Source organism: Physcomitrium patens, chromosome 20, assembly GCF_059467195.1.
Source record: "Physcomitrium patens ecotype Gransden chromosome 20, ASM5946719v1, whole genome shotgun sequence".
Taxonomy (NCBI): Eukaryota; Viridiplantae; Streptophyta; class Bryopsida; order Funariales; family Funariaceae; genus Physcomitrium; species Physcomitrium patens.
The window spans coordinates 1492065-1508999 of NC_143429.1; the positions used below are offsets into that span (position 1 = coordinate 1492065).

The following is a 16935-nucleotide window of genomic DNA, read 5'->3' on the forward strand; positions in this document are numbered from 1 at the left end:
ATTTTTCTATTCAATAAATGCCTTTCTTTACCAAATATGATATCATCTACAACTTCATGCCTTTGATTTTTTAAAAGTTGATAATTTTATGATAAAAGATTTAAGAAATTATTTATCTAAGCTATATATAATAATAAAGACATAATTAAAAGAAGCTGAAGAATAAAAAAAGACAAATGTAGATGCCTATTGCAAGAAACAACCTTAATTCTATGTTGGTGATAAGTTATAATTATTTTGTTGCAATATTAAGGCTAATTGTTCTTTTGACTAGTTGGATTATTATAGGCTTGTTCCATTTTTTATTTGTGAACAAATCAATATAGTTCCTTATTAATTACATTTATAAAAATCTATGAAGATCTATTTTATATTTTAATTATTCCTTTTTGAGCCATATAAGATAGTGAATGTTTCAAGAAGAAGACAAATGATACTTCTTCCTATAGAAGTAGATAATAATCATGAATTTGAGATGGAAGAAGTCTTAGGATCAATGTGGCATTGAAAGAGCTTAAAACATCTTGTTCATTGGTACGGATATGATATTAGTAAACACATATGGAAGCTAATGAAGATTCTTGGAAATACAACAAAAAAAATTGATGTTTTTTTTATAAATGACATCTATCAAAATTAAGATGAAGAATAGCAAATCTTTTCTATAAAAGAAATATGGTTTAAAAAAGATTGCATTCTATTTTCTATCCTTATTTGTAATTTTTGTATATTTGTGGTGCTAAAGAGATAAAGAACCTTCAAGACTTAGATTTTTTGATAGGTTAAAAAATTAGCTAATAAGTTAGTGACATATTGTATGTGCTGGTAGCTTATGGTACAAGTTGAATTTGTAAAACACACATAAAAAACTTGCGTTATAAGTTAAGGCATATGACTTGAAAGTTGGACACGTGTTGAAGGTCTTTTAGAACATCACCACATAGCTCTTACTTAGATAAGAGTGAAACCTTGTTTACTCTTATCAATGCCTTTTTAGTCCTTAGTCTTATTTTAAGACTTTCTAATTTTCTTGTCTTTGGTAATATCGATTCCAATTTAGTATTATACCATCTTTGAATGATTTTTTTTATCTTTTTGAATAATGAAAGAGTTTATTGATCTTTTAGTTTTTTAAAATTTATATTCTTGAAATATATATATATATATATACTATGTGGATATATATATATATATATATATATATATATATATACTATGTGGCTAATTTATTGATTAATTTTTTAATCTACTAATCACCTACAAGTACTTATATAATCAAATCAATATCTATGAAGCTTTTAAAAAGCTTTTTCTTAAGATATTATTAATTTTAAATATTTTTATTTACTTCTACTTAATTTATCTTATATAAATTATTATAAATATCTATTATATCTTTGATATTATCTCTTTTTTTAGAGATAAGTTTCATAAAGAGCAGTGATAATATGTTGAGGAAGTATATATTGCAACAAATTATATTTGCTACAAATTTTAATCTTTTTAACTTTTGATAGGTCATTTTAATTATCAATAGTATCTTACAGTAGGACAAAAAAACCATCTTGTTATTTAATCATTGTTGAGGCTTTTATAACTTTTTTTAAAAGCAAAATTTTAAATACCATCAAAGATGGTTTCTACCTCTAATATTATTACAAGACATCAAAAGTCTCTTTTAAGATCATGATACCAAAAGCATTGTGTTTTGCTATTGACTTAAGATATAACATGTTATTTTTGAGGATCTTTATCTCTATTTTGTTACCTTAAAGATTGTGACGATTTGAATATCTCTTCTAATAATTCAGCAAATAATAGCCCTTGAATTTAATATATTAATTATTGATTTATTTATTTTATTTCTTTAATACTACAAATACATAGAAACTATAAATAAAGATAGAAGATATAATGCAATATTCATTGAATCTTGTTTAATTTATAGCTAAAAATTGTTTGACTCTTCATCTTAGTTTTGATGGATGTTGGTCATTAAAGACATCAACCTACTTTATTGCATTTTCAAGATCCCTAAATAGCTCTTATGTGCATTCACTAATATCATATTTGTACCAATATATAAAATATTCTAATCAATTTTGGCATTGCCTTGAGTTTAAGACTTCTTTTATTTCAAATTCTTGATTATTATTAACTTCTAAAGAAGAAAATATCATTTTTCTTTTTTTTTGATAAATTCACTATTTTTTATGGCTCAATAAAAAATGTAAAGATTGAAAATGGATCTTTATACACTTTTATAGGTATAAGCAATATTCAACTCGATTGATTAGATAATAAATAAAAAATAGTCTTAATATTACAAAAAAGTAATTATATCTTATTGCAAACATAGAATTAATATTTTTCCTTATAATAGATATCTATGGTAATCTTTTGTAGTTCTTGAGATTCATTTAATTTTGTTTTTCTTGTTGTATGTAGCTTTATTAAATGATTTTTCAAATCATTCATTTCATGATTATCAACCTTTGAGAAGTCAAAATTATCATGACATGGATGATAATTATAAATAGTATAAAAATATGTATATTAAATAGAATAATATATTATGTAATTATATGCAAACTTTTCTAATGGCAAAAAAGTTTTTCAATTATCTTAATGAAAGATGATTATATATTTTAGATATTGATTCAAAATTTAATTCATCCATTTTATTTATCCAAATTTTTAAGGATGAAAAAAAAATATGGTTTTTTTTTATCTACCTTCAATATTTAAATTTTTTTTTTTAAAGTCCAAATAAATTTAAAGTGCAAAAAGATATTAGTAAATTCATATATTAGTAAATGCACATACAACACAAATTGAGTCTATCTAATATAATTTTATTTTATAAATATAATAGTAATAAATAATTTATTAAGAAAAAAATTAATTATTTCTTCATTTATGATAGTTTTTGTATATAATATAAAATGTAAAATCTTATTGAAATAATCTACTATCACAAATATAAAGTCTTATGAATTTGAGATTAAAAAACCATGATTGTTCCAATAAAGATAGTGGTTGAAAAAGTCTATAAAATTAAAGTTGAAGAATTTTTGATCTTCAACAAATATCACATGATTGTATAAAGTCTTTAATTGCATTCTATATTTGATAGTACCAAAAATCTCTTAAGATTAATTTTAAGATCTTATTGCATCTATAATATTATGTAATTAAATTTTAAGATATATTTAAAGAATATATATTTTATCTTTTAATATATATGAAATCCTTAAAAATAAAGTAGATTTTTCTTCAACTCAAACTTAGAAGTATTGTGAGATTTTGAAAGAATATTCTTAATATCATAAATAAGAAGATTTCATGACATTTAATTAGACTTTATTAAGAAATATTGAATCACCTATCAACATTGATTTCATTGTTCAAAAATAAAATTTCTTTAGATTTAGAAGAATAATTTTTTATTAATTAAAAGTTTCATCTTTTTTTGGTAAAAAATAAAAACTTTTAGAAAAGATATTATAAAAACCTTGTTATTTTCATAGCCAGTAAGTGATATTAAATACAAATCTCAACATTGAAATATTGCAACAAGGTTGGCATCAGTTGAAAATACTTGCTAACATAAAGTACTTGAGGTTCTTGTAATTTATATACACTAAAATTGCAGTAGAAGCACCTTTTAGTTAATGGCACTATTCTTGAAAAGAACCAAAAATTGCAAGAAGCTATTTCTTATAAATCTTATAATTAATTTCAATTGCTAAAAATTCTCTTGAATAAAAAGCTATTAAGTGAAGTTTGTCATCTTCTCTCATTTATAACAATATTGCATTAAAGGCAAAGTCCAATGCATTTGGTTCCATAAAAAAAGCCTTGGAAAAGTTAATATCATATAAAGTTTGAGTTGTAATAAATGTTGACTTTATATCTTGAAATAAAGTTGCAACTTCTTTATTCAACTTAAGTTTGTCTAAGTTAAAGTTATATTTGACTTATAAAGACAAACTTATAACTGAAGAAATATATATAACAAACTTAAAATTTATGCTTTTCTTTAGTTCTTAGAATAGATTAAAAAGGTGTCTAGATAACAAACAATAAAATCATCTAGAAACTTTTAAAAAATATCATTTATTAGATATTAGAAAAAAAATAGAAGTCCAAAAAAGATAACATTATATTTAAAATATCCATTCATATTTCTATAAAAAATATCTATTTTTGAACTTTTAATCATCTTATTTTTTAATATGGACTAAATTATATACTTCTTATAGATTTATTTTTGTATAGATCTTGGCTTAATTCAATTGATCAAGAAGTATTAATATTAAAAGCAAATAATATCTATTCTTGATAATGATCTCATTGAACCTTCAATAATCTATACATATTAGTTGTAATGCTTATTTTTTTCTTTACAAATATAATAGGAGCTTTTATTGGAGATTTTGAATGAAAAATGAAGTTCTTGACTAATTTTTTATTAATAAATTCTTTGAGTGTAGCCAATTTATTTTATAAAAAAATATAGATTGATCAAAATAAAAATTGAGATCTTCTTAAAGATCAAATGGATAATTATAAGAAAAATACTTTAAAATAATAAATAAATATATATATATATATATATATATATATATATTAAAGAAAACTATAAAATCTTTTTACTAGATCAAAATATCTCATAAAATCTTCCATTTATCAAAAAATAGATGTTATATAAATAGTAAAGGTGATTCTTTTTTTACAACATGCATAAAAAGAAAATTGAACTTTTTAATTGTACTTTTTAATAAGGATTTGGTTGTAGTAGACTTATAATTTTCTACTTGACTAATAAAAATCCAAGTTATATTATCAAAAAATCAAGATTATATAAAATCTAGTCTATTTAAGGATTATACTTCTCTAGTTATAAAAAAAAACCTATAATAACTAAATTAAAAAGAAATCTAATAGCATTAAATATTATTAAATTTATATAATCATGTATTACAATAGCAATAAGAAGTATTTTGTAGGTGACATTTCCAAAAGACAAATGATATCTACCCATGACTTCTACATGCATTGACTTAGTTTTTTTTATATGTACATTTTTTTATTTTTTAACAAAGTTTATGTCTACAAAATGAGATTTGAGGCTCTTGAATCTAACAAGGTTGAAAATTTATAAGTTTTTGGTTTTTAAATAAACATCTATTGTAAAGAAAGATGAAGGATATAATAATAGAATAAAATCTTTATTAGGTGTTGCATAAGTTTCAAGCTACATGTTTTTTATTATATATAGATAAACTTATTTTTTGATATATTGTCTAATTTGGCAACCATGCTTTTTATTTTGTGGTTGCATTGCTTCTTTAGAATATATTGAATACAATGCTGACTACAATCTGTCTTTACAATATTATTTTATTTTTATTTTTATTTTTTTTTTCCCCTTAATAAAAGATTTAAAATATATCATATCAATTTGCATAGGTTTTAGCATTGATGAATAAGTTTCTAAAAACTTGGGAATTTTTTTCATGACTTAACTTGTTCTTCTTCACTCAAATCTTTGTTCTTTGCAGCTTTCATAAAATTGATTGTTGCATGCAATGTCCTGAGCAATAAATTATTTTAATAAATTTGCTTTCAACATTCTCAATAATAAATCTTTGACATTATCTTTTAATCCATATAATAATTGATTAATAAGAGCTTTATCATTCTAATCTATGTTACAAGCAATATTTTAAAATTCAATAACATATATAGTAATTGATTGTGATGTTTGTTGGAAATGTAAGAGTTTTGTCTCTGCTATCTTTTTTCAATTACTTTCTTCAAATGTGGCCATAAATACCTCCAAGAATGAATTTAAATCATATAAGAGTAATGAATATTTTTTTTATCAAAATGATTAATTAAGAAAAATCACTTCTAGATAGGAATTTATTTCTAAATTTAACTTGAGTAAATCCATGAAGATATAGGTAAAGATATAATCTTACATAGAACTTGACTTGTTATTGTCTTAAATTTTTTTTATCTTCTTCTATCAAATTTTTTTGATATACTAATCTTTGCCTTTTTCATACTTGTAGTAACAAGACTTTTTAGATTTATGAAGTTCATCAACTTGTTTCTCTCAATTGCACAATTTCTTGGTGTAGATATCGGACTTTATTATTTATTTCTTCCTTAGGTACAAGAATAATACATCCATAGTTGACATTGGTAATATATAAAATTTTCACTCTAAAAATATAGACAAGTTTGTAAAGATGTGCATTAATTATAAATCTATTCTCACTTCTATCAAATATAACATTCATAATTTTTACTTTCATCTCTATAATAGACAACTTTAATATATCTATCAATTAAATTAGACGAGGATTATCCACAATCTGTAATATCAATTAAAAATATCTATAAAGAAGAATAGTCTACTTTCTTTAAAGAAAGAATCAAAGGTAGAAAATAAAAATATTATTTTAAAAGTGGATAATCTACATTTTTTAAAATACAAATAGGGAAGTAAGATAATTTATTCACTTCTAAAACAAAATAAGAATAGAAAATTAGTATTATTCAATATATTCTTGTGTCATTAGAAAAAATAGAAAATCACTCAAAGTTAATATAATATTAAAATTAAAATGGCTATTGCCAAAAATAAAAAAAATTATGGACACTTGAACAAAACTAAGAACAAAAAAAGCACTGATAAGAGTGAGAAAGGCCATAGTCTTGTCTCCATGTATACTATCTTATTAAGAGTTACATGATTATGTTCTATAGGACCTTTAATATATGTCCAATTTATAAGACATATATCCAACTTGCAAAATAAGTTTCTTATATATGCGACACATGGCCAAATTCTACTAGAAGTAGTCAATATGTATAACATGTCATAAATTTATTATCAAATCAACATCTATGAAGCTTCTAAAAAGCTTCGTCTTAAGATATTATTAATTCCATTTACTTTTGCTTATTTCTACCTAATTCTTTTTATTTAAGTAATTACAAGTGCTTGTTATATTTGTAACACAAGGCAAATAAGTTTAGGTATACTATTCAATTATAGCATGCAAATAAAAAGTAAGTGATTTAGCCATATAATGTAATTTTTAGTATTTAATGTAATTGTATTAAATACAAGAAGTAGAGTGATCATTATTCAAGTTGAAAACTTTCAAACCAAGAAAAGGCCATATAAATCAATCCCTCTTATTAAATAGAATAACTAATTAGGTTGTATCTTAATTTTTAAAGATAATATATTAATTGATATATTATAATATTTTAGAGATATTTAATTATTACAAAACAATCAATTAAATAAATGATTCAAATGCACCTAGACATCCATTATTGGTGTACTTTTACTTAAAATATATTAATTAGAAGCCATTGTAATAGTAAGAAATCAATACAAATGATTTCAACTTTAGCTACAAACTAGAATTCTTATTAAAACAAGTAGATACTAATTAGAATTAGAATTAGAAATATAAAATTTTATACTACTATCTTTTTAATTTCTTATAACAACTAAAAATTCACATTGTTCAACGAAATACTTTTCTTTTGAGAATGTTAATGAAATTTGGTATTAAAATTAATAATAACCATAAATAATAAATATTTATACAAGAAGTATAATATTAAATAGCTATTAGTAAATAGTTTGAAATAAATTTAAATAAAAATAAGTTAATTAGCATTATATATATATATATATATATATATATATATATATTCTTTAGCTTATTAGTTTTTAAAATAAAATATGATAATATATATTAATAAGTGATATTTTTAAAATTAATTAAATAACAGATAAAAATTTGAATAAATAACATCATTAAAATTTGATATTTTTGAAAGTTCAGATTATGTCAATATTTAGATTCTTCAAAAAAATAAAATAAAATAAAATAAAATAAATAGTTATTGACATTATGCCAATAATATTTTGAAGTTTCTTTGAGTTTTTACCTTTGGTAGCTTACAATTCTTGTGTTTTGGAATAACCGTCAGAGAGTTTTACATATTTATATTTTAAATATATATACAAATAAAATTATTAGACTTAATTTTTTTTTTTTTTGATTCATAGAATCTTCAATACATAAGCTAATATACTTTAAAATAATTTTTAAAAAGTAGATTATATATGCATGAATGTTTTTTTTATGAATTAAAATATTCACTTCAGTACAAAGAAACCTTTTAGTTTTGAAACATATTATAATCTTTCAAGAACAAAATATTAAGATTCAACAAAAACAAGTACACAAATGCCAATAGATAGAAAATCAACAAAATATTATAATAACATATGAAAAATGTTAATTTTATTATTAACATACTTTATGACATACATAGATATCTTATTTTCAATTATTATTATTTTTTAGAATTATACATTAAAATTTTAAAATTTATGAATTGATTTTTTAAAATAAAAAACTAACTAATTCAAGCAAAATGTAAACAAAGTTTTCATCCCATAGTTAACTGCCATTATTCAATTGTTTTTAGTTTTAATGATAATGTACTCAACTCTAAAAAAAAAACTTAGGATCGTTCTTTTTCTTTTGTGTTTTGGTCACGTATGTTTTTCAAATTTATAATTCTTTCTCTAAATTAAATAAAACAATATCATTTATTTGTGTTTTCAAACTGTCATTGGTGACTTTTTGCTATAACTAGGCTTGAAATATCCTCTTCATTAGAAATAGGTAATTGCAAATGGTCACATTTCAAATTCAATCTTGCATATTGAAAATGTTCTTGATGACATTGTTGCATGAAATCAAATTAATTTGTTGATCCCATAATCAAATTCTAGAAATATTAAATACCATTTTCATGGTATAATGAATATACATTGACACTGTGGACATTGATATCATATAATTAAACTCTCTGTAGTGAAGAATGAATTATTCATAGTTCTAGTGCACATTCATTTAAAGTGTATTTTACTTGGAAACGCAGTGAGTGACATGTACAAAAGGATTAAAAAAGTCATTTTTTCAATCTTCTTATCCCACCCATAAAATCTAATTTATAACAAACTTGTAAAGATTTCTTAATCATCTTCATAGTTCTCTTAGAATTTGACACACAAATTACGTGCAGTCTTTGAACTTTGTCATGACTGGATTAAAATCATTGTAACAAGCAAGGATATCAAAAGAAACCAAACTCATTGCATAGCATAGCGAAGGCTAGAGGGTCAGCAATTACTTCTTAAATGTGCGTTTTAAAAGCCAAGATTCTACTTCTTAAGACGTGATTTCATTGGAACAAGACTGCTCTGAATGAATGGACTTCTGACAAGCATGGATTTTACATTTTGTCTAAGGATACTGAAGCTACCATCTTTGTTTTCCACCACCAAGAAGTATGTCTTTAACTAAATAAAAAGCACCCGAAGATGGGAGGAAAAATATTCAGATTAGAGTTGGTGAGAAAAGGATGGCAGTGGTGCGCCTTCTTGAGATTGTACGACAAGAAGAAGGCTTACCATGCCCACAAAAGGAAGACAAATAAGCCACTTCAGTAGACGGTAGTATCGCATATGAAACGTAAGTGCAAACTCATCCGAGAAATACAGACCATTCTTGTCCTCCATCTCCACTACCACACTTCCTGTGGTGCGCACTGACACACATGGTACCTTCACCTGATATACACCAGGCGATGTATAAATTTTGTTTTGCACCAATCGCTTGAGTCCTTGGTAGTTGCCTGGAACTAGAAGAGTAACCTGGAAAGCCAGCCGACGACATTTATAAAGTTAATACTTCAGTAACAATCTTGTGCACACTGCTGCATCAGGACGCGAAACGTTTCCAGTTTCTTTTGATTGTCCAGCTTGATGGAACAAGAGGCAAATTTCACAGAAGGATGTAGGTTGATAATCAACAAACTATTCAGAGATGAAAAATAGATGTGGCGGACCCTCAATAGCAGTAAAGTGGCTCGAGGAATTTCAATTTTATTTGTGTAAATCAATTGCAAGGGAGAAAAAGATCTTTAAAACACACAAATAAAACTACAAAAAAGATGGGAGGCGGGGACATTAAAAACTTTACAACACATGCTCAATTAGGCACATACCGTTACATTATAAATTCCGGGAGAGCCAGCCATAGGTCGATGCTGATCAACAATTTTAAATTCCACCCAGAAGTTAGTTCCAGCCTCGTCCCGAAAACTTCTTGACTTAGGAAGAACATAAATGCCTTGTCGATTAATCTTGCTTGCCACTACATTCCTCCCTTGTAGTTGCGACGGCCATGCCTAGGCACAATCATAATCCTAAATTAGAAAATTGACCACTACATCCTCGTATAACATGAAACAGAGCAGGACAAATAAATTCGAATGATACATGTCAGTAACAACGCAATATTCACAAACACTATCTGAAAGTTTATCAACCAAACATTGAAAGTCTTAGTAGCTGTCTATCAATACTTAAATTCTGCAATCTCTTAGTAGATCTCAACTTCAAAAAATCAAGTAAGAATAGAATTCACATGGCAAAACAAAAAAAAAAAAAAAAAACAAAAACAGAGAAGGAAAAGAAGAGAACGTAGGGATCAATTCACAAAAATTTCCAAGAATGTAGATATAGCTGCTACCAGATATACTTTAACCTGCAACTCTAATTGAAAATTCTCAAAACAATAAATGAATTGTATATAAAATTTTAGGTACCTTGAGAGGGTGATGTGGAGCAGGTGTCTGGAAACAATAAACATTACCATTCATGGTTGTGACAATCAAATCCAAGTCATCGCCTCCATCCACATTGTCTGCTAGCACCATGCTATACCTGCGAGTGTAGACGGAGGTTACCATTGGTTGCCAAAGCACTACGTACAAGCCTACACTACTAACCGAATCTCGAAAATGATGTAAAAAATGTAATGTAACAATAAAATATAATCCTACAGAACTAAAATTTAACAAAACAGAGCAGTAAATATATGCACGGCAAAAGGAGTGGAAGACTACTTCTTAATGGGGTCAAATAAATCACTACACAAGGGTATGCTTGCTTTGCATCTGAACACTTCTATCTCACCAGCACAGAGGCACCTCAGCAGCTGATCCCCCCAAATATGAGAAATCATCAGGAGCTATACCTTGGCCATTAACACCAGACAAATATATGCCAACGTATAGGAAGAAAACTTAGATTTTAGCAGTGAAAACTTACGAGGTTTCCCCAATGTCGATAGCTTCAGCACAGCCAGAACTACCTTCAATCAGGTAAAAGTAGCCATCAAATGATGTGACAGCGATGGTCAGCCCTTTTCTTTCTGCTTTTCGCTTGTTCAGATCCACTAAGAGTGCAGGTGCCATAACACGCCCATGCGTTCTAAAAGGAAATGGAGCGACGAAAACGCCATCTGAACCCCTAAGGACAAAGATTTTTCCGGATGCGGTAGGGACGACGACATCTGTGTGACCATCCCCGTCAACATCTCCGATGGTGGGCCCCTACATGACGCAATTGAATTCTCATCAGTATGTCTCAGATAAAGTAGACAAAAGTTGATGACGGTCAAAAAGAAAAATGATACAATAATAATGAACGTTTTGAAAATGGGTGTTGCAAATTTAAAACACATAAAAGGGCTGCAGAGGCATATATATATATATATATATATATATTACCTTTTTAATAATATTTATATTTTAAATACCATGAAATAAATAAATGAGGTAGGTAACCAGCCAAAAGAGGTAGAATTGATGACGAAGACTATTCAAAACTACATCAAGCACTAGTCCATTAGCAAAAACCTTAGAATGCGCACAACAAGGCTTTACGAAACGATAGAAATAGTGGATGACTAAACAAATATTGCAAAGGTTATTCATGATGGAGCTTGACAATCACCTGAGCAACGATGCTTTTCAAGTGTACTGTCCAAAGCTCCTTGCCATCACCGGTGAAAGCGGCAACATTACCACGAACATCAGCACCGACGATTTCAATCTTTCCATCGTCATTAATGTCGCCAGCAACGACTTGTCCTTGGATTTCACCCATAAGTAAGGGAAATGGCTCCTTCAAAGTTCCTTTAAAAAAAAAGCATGTCAGGATACTGCTTTTACTCTGGACCCCAAACTTGATAGTGCCATGAAGAAAAAGGTTCTTGTTCTGTGCAGGCTTTATGACTAAGCATCATTTCAATTGTAAGCAGAAAATGACCTAACCATGTCTAGGCAGCCTGACTCAAAGTTCAAGTGCAACGAGGAGATACCATTGTGTTGGAGAACATAGAGAAAGCCAAAGGATGTCCCCACGACAATCTCTGAAAACCCATCTTCGTCCACATCGACAACCGTAGGAGAAGAATAAATGTAAGCACGATACGAGACTGAGTCAGTACTCAGATCTAGCTCCACAGTCCACTTCACTTGCTTCGTATCCAAGTTGAACACCACAATGGAACCACCAACATATTTGCTAATATCAAGACCATCAGGAAGTTCCTTCGCATGTTCTGGAAGGTCATAGTATCTGTAACAGTAAGATCATGCGGTGTTAGAGAGATAGACCCCTTCGTACAGAAAAACACACAGAAACTTAGCGCGTCCTTCGATCCTTCGACCAACGCTTCCATCCACATGCTGTTTGCAATCCTTTCTGTCAATCCTGATCATACATTCATACCAACAACATGAAATTCCTCGGCTACATCTGCTGATACAGAATCCATAACCAACAAGAAACCCTAAAAATTGAAAAAGGTTCTACTCACGTGGAGGAAGAAAAGGAGGAGAGTTCTTACTCACGATCAAAGAAGTAAGAAGCAGCGACAATCAACTCATCCACTCCATCTTTGTCAATGTCAGCTATAACCTGCACAAGCAAAGCCATGACCAAAAAAATAACCACGATGAATTGGATATAACCTCTGAATACGCACAAATCGGTTCAAGACGACGAGACATGCGCATCAGCTAATAGGACTTCAAACCTAGAGTACTAATCCAAATTTTAAATAAGGATGAAACTAAATGGTTATGCTAGTGTTTTCATAAACGAAACATTGACTAAAAAAAATCCAACAAATCCCATGAAACACCAAACATAGTCACACAGGTGCATAGTTAAGCAGATTATCTTACGGGGGTGCAAAGAATGTGCGCGTCAATGTCGATAAAATCAGCCTCCTTGAGATGTTGCGCTTCCGACCAAGAGTCATCAGACCACATAGACTCATCCACATAGTCATCATAGTCATATGTATCATGATCCAGGAGTCCTTGATCACCATGATCTTCTGCGATTTCTTCCGCGTTTCGGAAAACATCGAAAGAGGAATCTGCATCGTCTTCAAGTACATTACTGTCATCATTCTCTACTGTGGCTTCTTTTTCCGGCTCTTCTAGAAGTCGCCGCTTTGTCACATTCTGACTGGACGCATGCGATCCTGTACTCACGGCAGGTGCTGGTCCAGATTGCTGCAATGTATTGTTTCCAGCTAGTGAAGCATTAGTACCTGCACCCACATCATATCGTCAGCGAAAAAATGCTCCCTAAACGAACTGCAGCACATAATTCCAGAACAGGAGGAAATAGTGGGAAAAAGTGTATCTTCCCTGGGAAAAAAAGCGTAAGGCAGAACCTCATTTTGTATGTAATACTACAGCATCGAAAAGAACATTTCTATTCAAACGTCGCAGGGCAATAGCCTCACTCATTTGAACAATCAAAAAGATGGAAACTAGGTCAATCTAAGGTACTATTGCATCAAAATATAATATGTAAATACGGAACTTACTAGCAAGAAAAATTCCAAACCATGAACTGAAACGTCCGGCAAATATCAAACAGACAAGAAAATATTATACAAAGAAGAAGATGTTTAATGAGCTTTGGTACATCCGCTAAGGGAAATGATAAGGGTATCAGCTTTGGCACGCCAACAGCAGATATTCTAATCGGTTAGGATACAAATTCTGAAACAACAAGAGTTCTACAAATTATTTTCCCAAAAAAGGAAAAAAAATATATAAATCACCATGTATTGAATACGTGTTGTTGAGAGGAGCTATCGTGTTTAAGTCGATAAGAGAATCATCGTGAACGTCATTCTTCGACCGATCTGCGTGGTCGGGGCTGAGACCCACATACCAGTCTTTTCGAACCCTCCTTCTCGGCACAACTAATTTTTCACCCATAAGAAACCCTGAAGGCCTGCAAACCTCCAAAGTCAGTTCTGAAAGAGACAAACAGTGAGCCCAAAAGCCGAGATCATCTATACCACCCGTACTAAACATGATCAGCAATAATACACAAGATTCTAAAGTATTCCACGATATAAATAAGAGTGCAACGAAAATGCGGAATTGATCCGAAGCAAGTGCCGGACTAGCCCAAGTGCAATCTCCTATGGTAGTTAACTATTAAGTCCAAAACTCCGAGGTCGAGGTTGCTATACATTTGGCATGCACAAACTGCTATTCTTCAAGGTTAAAGCTACAAAAATGCCAGTTCTTGATAATAATCCAATCTCTCAATCTTAATAATATTATTACTCGGGCTTTTTGTCATTTCTTACGATTGCTCAAAGCTGAAAACATGTCAGTGTTGTATGAAGGATGTATCCAAGGTACCGTAATCAAGTACTGAGTGAAGGAGCTGGATGTACCGGAAAAATAGAACTTCGCCATTGAATGTCGCCAGGGCAACTTCTCGTATTCCATCCTTGTCAATATCATACATTAAAGCACTTGAATGCACGGTTGACTGATGAGACGCAGGCCAACCTGCATTTGCATTACCAACATAGTCCATTGATCACATATCTCACTTTTGTTTTCCATGTGCCACAACTGTCACTAAATGTATAGCACCTTGTGGAGTTGCAAACAAGGATACCCAAACGTGGCGTCTACAAACATAAGCTATTCAAAAGCATGTCTTCACAACATAGAGGGTGGTCGTGAGCATCTACTTTAAACTATTGCGGTTACCATTGATTAGTCATCAATTTGGAATAAATCTACACAAGAGTAGTATACTTCGGCATTTAACGCAATGAGAGTGGAATGGGGAGAGGAGTCACCTGGCAGCTTTTCTCCATCAGAGCCTTCTAAAACTTCCAGGTAATGTACAAAGGAAGGAACAACAATTTCCAGTTTGCCATCTCTGCAATAAGCGTTCGACAAAATGCAGTAGTCAGCTTTTTTGAAGAATTGGTTTTATTTGGGGGCGAGGGAGTAGATGGCGCAAGATGGGAGCAAGGTATATTAGCCATCTACTTCAATGTTCTCGGTCGTGCCTAAAAATACATGTATCAGAACATTGTAGTGTCATTTAGAATATGCACAAGGGCGGTAATTCTGGTGAGGATGATGCAACTTACTGGATGATGTTCATCATATCTTGATAATTAAAAAGGAGCGCCTCTGAAGCTAGAATTAATATAGTTTGGTAAGACGACAATCAGAAACATTTTTTTTAACGTGATCATATCTAGCATCTCAATTGGTAAAGACCTTAAATTGGGATATAGACGCATTAAAAGACCCATGAGGTATGGAAGTGTTAGGGTAAATACGTGTTGAGATCGGTGATAAGAGGAGTGGCGTAAATGCTGGAGCTGACCTCCGTCTGCCATCGCAACTCGACCTGCTTCGGGCAGCGCGTATTCGCTAGAGCTTCCGCATTTCTGAAACCCAAACCCCGAATTTTCCAACCAAGTTCAGAGAGAGACCAAGCACTGTTCAGTTTCCGTTAGCTATGATTGCTGCCGTACTGGAAGCTCATCTAACCAATTATCAAGACAGAATTCACGTTCAATCAAACAACACTAGCACAGTTGCGATCGACCAGCAGTGCAAAACCCTAATAAAATCCACGCTACTACCAATGCTACGTCAGTAATACCCTCACTGTGGTTGAGAACATAGGATTGAGCTGGCTGTGGACAGGGAGATGAAGGGAACAAAGGTGGGAAATTACAGAGTAGGGAAGCCGAGAGAATCATCGGATGCTTCGTTGGCTAAAAATTTGTTGCTCTGAACGTGTTCCTTCATGTTGTCATCATGGGCAACAGCGCGGCGCTCAGACGCAGAGAGGACGAGGGAGCAGTAAAAAGTGAGGAAGAGAGGGAGGAAGCAAAAAACGGAGGAAGAGAGAGCAGGCGCCATGGAAGCAAACAAAGACAAGGACGGCGATGATCACGACGCAGTCGACATTGCAACAAGGTGAAGGGCAGAGGGAGGAGGAGAGTCGCAAAGGAAGGAAGCGATGACCACAGAGAACCAGTGTGTATTGGCACGATGAATAATAAATGAATATAAATGTGCATCAAAACAGATTTGTTGGGTAATTCATCAAAGTTTCGAAAGAAGGTCGTTTTGATACTACTTTCGCGCCCACTAGTGGCAATGTGAAATTGCGGTGATGCTGTAATTGTTCCATTTTCCTAAACACATAAACTTCGAGTCATCCTGTTTTGTTGACTTTCTCTTCTAATTGTTCTTTCCTTGAAGTGGATGATGGTTTTCCACTAATAGCAACCCAAGAGTTCTATTCATCTGTTTCCTCGGTGGATGAAAAGTCATGATCCTCACTATCAAAAAAAAATTGAGGAAAAGGTAACCGATTTCTCCAAAATTCAGCATCTATCGTCGAAGGATTGCAAGCAAGAAAATCCTGATCACAATGAGGTACATTTTTAACTTTATTAATTTGGGTTTCTCACAACATTAAAAAATTAGTAAATGACACTATAAAATAGATCATTCAAAGTTTATTTTTCCTTACAGAACAGCTTGCAAACCTGTAGAAACCTGTAAAATTTAAGAATATATCAACTGAGACCCCATTCAAAATATACACATTGAAGCATAATCATAAAAGAGCCATTTATCTACTACAAATGCATTAGTGAACAA

General features: G+C 30.2%; 1 protein-coding gene across 1 annotated transcript; it reads right to left on the reverse strand.

Annotated features, from left to right (window-relative positions):
* Positions 1-9189: 9189 nt before the first annotated feature.
* On the reverse strand, positions 9190-16463 carry LOC112273116 (protein DEFECTIVE IN EXINE FORMATION 1). The gene is made up of 13 exons (XM_024501518.3): positions 15998-16463; positions 15594-15704; positions 15099-15181; positions 14682-14799; positions 14052-14227; positions 13156-13529; positions 12816-12886; positions 12285-12544; positions 11918-12099; positions 11231-11514; positions 10726-10843; positions 10123-10305; positions 9190-9769 (listed from the first exon to the last, which is right to left on the reverse strand). Exons 1-13 carry the CDS (start codon positions 16183-16185, stop codon positions 9458-9460), a joined length of 2460 nt encoding a protein of 819 aa, XP_024357286.1. The 5' UTR covers positions 16186-16463; the 3' UTR covers positions 9190-9457.
* Between the last annotated feature and the right edge of the window lie 472 nt (positions 16464-16935).

Coding starts and splice junctions, on each gene's coding strand:
- LOC112273116 (XM_024501518.3), bottom strand. CDS start 16,185: ATGGCGCCTGCTCTCTCTTCCTCCGTTTTTTGCTTCCTCCCTCTCTTC. Junction 12,545..12,815: donor TCTTACTTCTTTGATCGTGA/GTAAGAACTCTC, acceptor TTACTGTTACAG/ATACTATGACCTTCCAGAAC. Junction 10,844..11,230: donor ATCGACATTGGGGAAACCTC/GTAAGTTTTCAC, acceptor CTACACTCGCAG/GTATAGCATGGTGCTAGCAG.